The 2923-nt window shown below is 31.7% G+C and overlaps 1 protein-coding gene across 1 annotated transcript; it reads right to left on the reverse strand.

Moving 5' to 3' along the window:
- Positions 1 to 1102: 1102 nt before the first annotated feature.
- LOC111401939 (cytochrome P450 84A1-like) lies at positions 1103 to 2206 on the reverse strand. The gene has a single exon (XM_023029925.1). The coding sequence runs from the start codon at positions 1934 to 1936 to the stop codon at positions 1298 to 1300; it is 639 nt and encodes a 212-aa protein (XP_022885693.1). The 5' UTR covers positions 1937 to 2206; the 3' UTR covers positions 1103 to 1297.
- Between the last annotated feature and the right edge of the window lie 717 nt (positions 2207 to 2923).

A 2923-nucleotide genomic window follows, 5' to 3' on the forward strand; every position in this document is an offset into this window, starting at 1 on the left:
TAGTTTAACGTACTTGAAAAATGACAACGAAGATAGTGATGACGTACTTACAAGTTCATGATGAGATATATGGTGACAAGTATGAAAAAGATCGTGAGTTACAAAAATGATCTTTTTTAGACTGATTAAATTTTCTGTTTTCATTTGTTAATTAATTGGAAGTTAGGTCATGCACCGAATTATTTATTTTAATATTCTTTTCGTATTAATAAATATTCCATTAGCACGTTGTTTTGATAAACGTCTCTAATTTTAAAAATCGCAGAGAATATTTTCTATTATACTCAATATAAAACTATATTATTTTTCTTATTTATATATTTGCATACATAATCACATTCAATTTACTTGTCAAATTTATAATTTATCTATTTTTCCTAGAAAGGAATAAGATTGATCCAAAATTTTAACTAAACCCAAAAAATTTCATTCTTATTTAATGACGTTGTTATTGTATATTTTGTTTAAACTTAATGTATTATAGTTGCTACGAGTACAAAAAATAAAAAATAAATAAAGATCAAGAAAAGTAAATATATTAGAAAATATTTACACAAGTTTAAAAATATTTTCCTATCCAAAAAAACATTTAAATCTTAAGAAATAAGGAAAAGAAAATAAGTGAAAATAGTTAACTATTATTATTAATACCTTCAATTTTTATTATAATTACATAAAAATTTGCTTTCGACTAGCAAAGGGGAATTCATTTTAGAAAACAAATCTCAAAGAAAGTCTATAATTTTTTGAACAAGATGGAGTTTCTGTAATTATCATAAATTTTACGAAAGGTTTATAAAATTTACTCAAGAAAACTTCTTGCTTCTTCTCTCTTTTTCTGGAACAATCCCAGCAAGACACACTGAAAACCATCCGACCATATCGGACAATCAAAAACTATCTAATCGTGGAGGGAAACCACTGAGATTTGAGGGGGGGAAAATTTATTACCTTTTCTCTTTTTTGCTTTTGTTTTTCATATTATTAAATTTTGTATTAAAAAAAATTGCAATTAAAATAGGCTCTTATTGAATCCAAATTCTAACTCGATCACTGCATGTATGTCAGATAATTAAGTTCACAATCAAAACAAAATAGGAGAAATGCTCAAAAACCAATTTTCAATAAAAAAAACCAAATTTGCACATTCAATGTTCAGATATTACGTCAAACTGTTATTTTTTGTTCATTTCCTCCTAAAATATATATGCAGGAAAAATTATTTAAAAAAAGTAGAAAATAGAAAATATGTAACACTCCTTTTCACAGTGTGTCAACAATGGCAGCACTCATTGACTCAGTAGAGTTGACACAGCAATCTTGGACTCGGCACCGCTTTAAGGCGAGTTGCACGTGGCGCAGTGAGTCCAAAAACATCATCCATGTCGAGTTCACTTGGCTTCATCCCATTAGGCAGTTCCCATGTGAAACAGTGGAGAAGATGAGCCACTGCCACTTCCAATGCATAAAGCCCAAGTTGCATACCGGGGCAGGACCTCCGACCCGACCCGAATGGAATGAACTCAAAATTACTTCCCTTAAAATCCGGTACCCCATCTTTGAGAAACCTAGCGGGTTTGAACTCTTCCGGATCCTCCCATGCATTGTTGTCACGTCCAATGGCCCATGCATTGATCATGACACGTGACTTGGCCGGAATCTGGTACCCCGCCACCACTGCTGTCTCGGACGTCTCGTGGAGGAGGAGGGGAATGGGCGGATGGAGGCGAAGCACCTCTTTGAGACAGCATCGGAGGAAGGTGAGCTTCTCGAAGTCCGACTCCTCAACTTTCCGGTCGAGGCCGACGACGGTGGCTAATTCTTGTTGGACCTTCTTGAGATCTTCCGGGCTTCTCAACAACTCCGTCATGGCCCACTCAATGGCGGACGCCACCGTCTCAGTGCCACCAAACATTACATCCTGAAAAGACACCATATTTCTTTGTTAACATAAATTTTGTTAGTGGTGTCAACAACTCGATTATGCCGTTCTAGAAATGTGTATTGCTACTCATTATTTTCATCGACTTAGGTGACATTGAATTCATTAATATATTATTGAATGTGTAATTAACTCCATTCACAATGAACTAGAGAGCCGACCACCGCCTACAATTAAAAAAATTATTTAACGGATAACTTCATTAACAATGAAATAAAGAGTCCACCGTAAACTATAATCATAATATACAAAATTATTCTTTTAAGTAGTATAATTAAACATCGATCAAATCACCTGTTTGTGATGTACTGATATATATAAAATATACTCTCTCCGTTTCAATTATATAAGCTTGGTTCATTTGTCACGTAGATTAAGAAATCTTTTTTAATGTCATTGAAAAATTAAATTTTGCCAAAATCCTTCCTAATTTCCCCTATTTAATTTTCAGTATGTAGTAATAAATTATTATTGAAATTAGTAAAAGAATTTGAATGATTTAATTTGAAGAAGAAGAAACGAGAGTTGTTTCATGTTTCCAAAAAGTAGGAATGTGTGTATTTGAATAATTTCAAAAAGTTGGCATATTAAGTGGTTAAATTGAATAAGAGTATATTGGTAAAGAAACGAAACAAAACATTCTAAATTAGGAAACATGCCTATATATTTAGGACAAGAAAAAAAGGAAAACTAAGCTTATATAATTGAAACAGAGGGAGTAACGTTTTAGCATATTAAATTGAGCATATATATAGAGAGAAGAAGAAAATCTAAAATCTCGTAAATTATTTAATTATACAATAATTCCAAACTATACTTACGAAACTGCTATGAATACTAACAGATAAGTTATCAAACTAATGTCGTAATTCTATAATTAAAAATTGTATATTTTATTTTTAGAGTAACACCTATGCAATTAATATGAAATGATTTTGTGCAAAAAGTGAGAACTTTGTGTAGTTATCATATCATTCTCTC

This window comes from Olea europaea, chromosome 10, assembly GCF_002742605.1.
Source record: "Olea europaea var. sylvestris chromosome 10, O_europaea_v1, whole genome shotgun sequence".
NCBI lineage: Eukaryota > Viridiplantae > Streptophyta > Magnoliopsida > Lamiales > Oleaceae > Olea > Olea europaea.

What these genes read in the sequence shown, in the direction of transcription:
- LOC111401939 (XM_023029925.1), bottom strand. Translation starts at nt 1,936, where the DNA reads ATGGTGTCTTTTCAGGATGTAATGTTTGGTGGCACTGAGACGGTGGCG.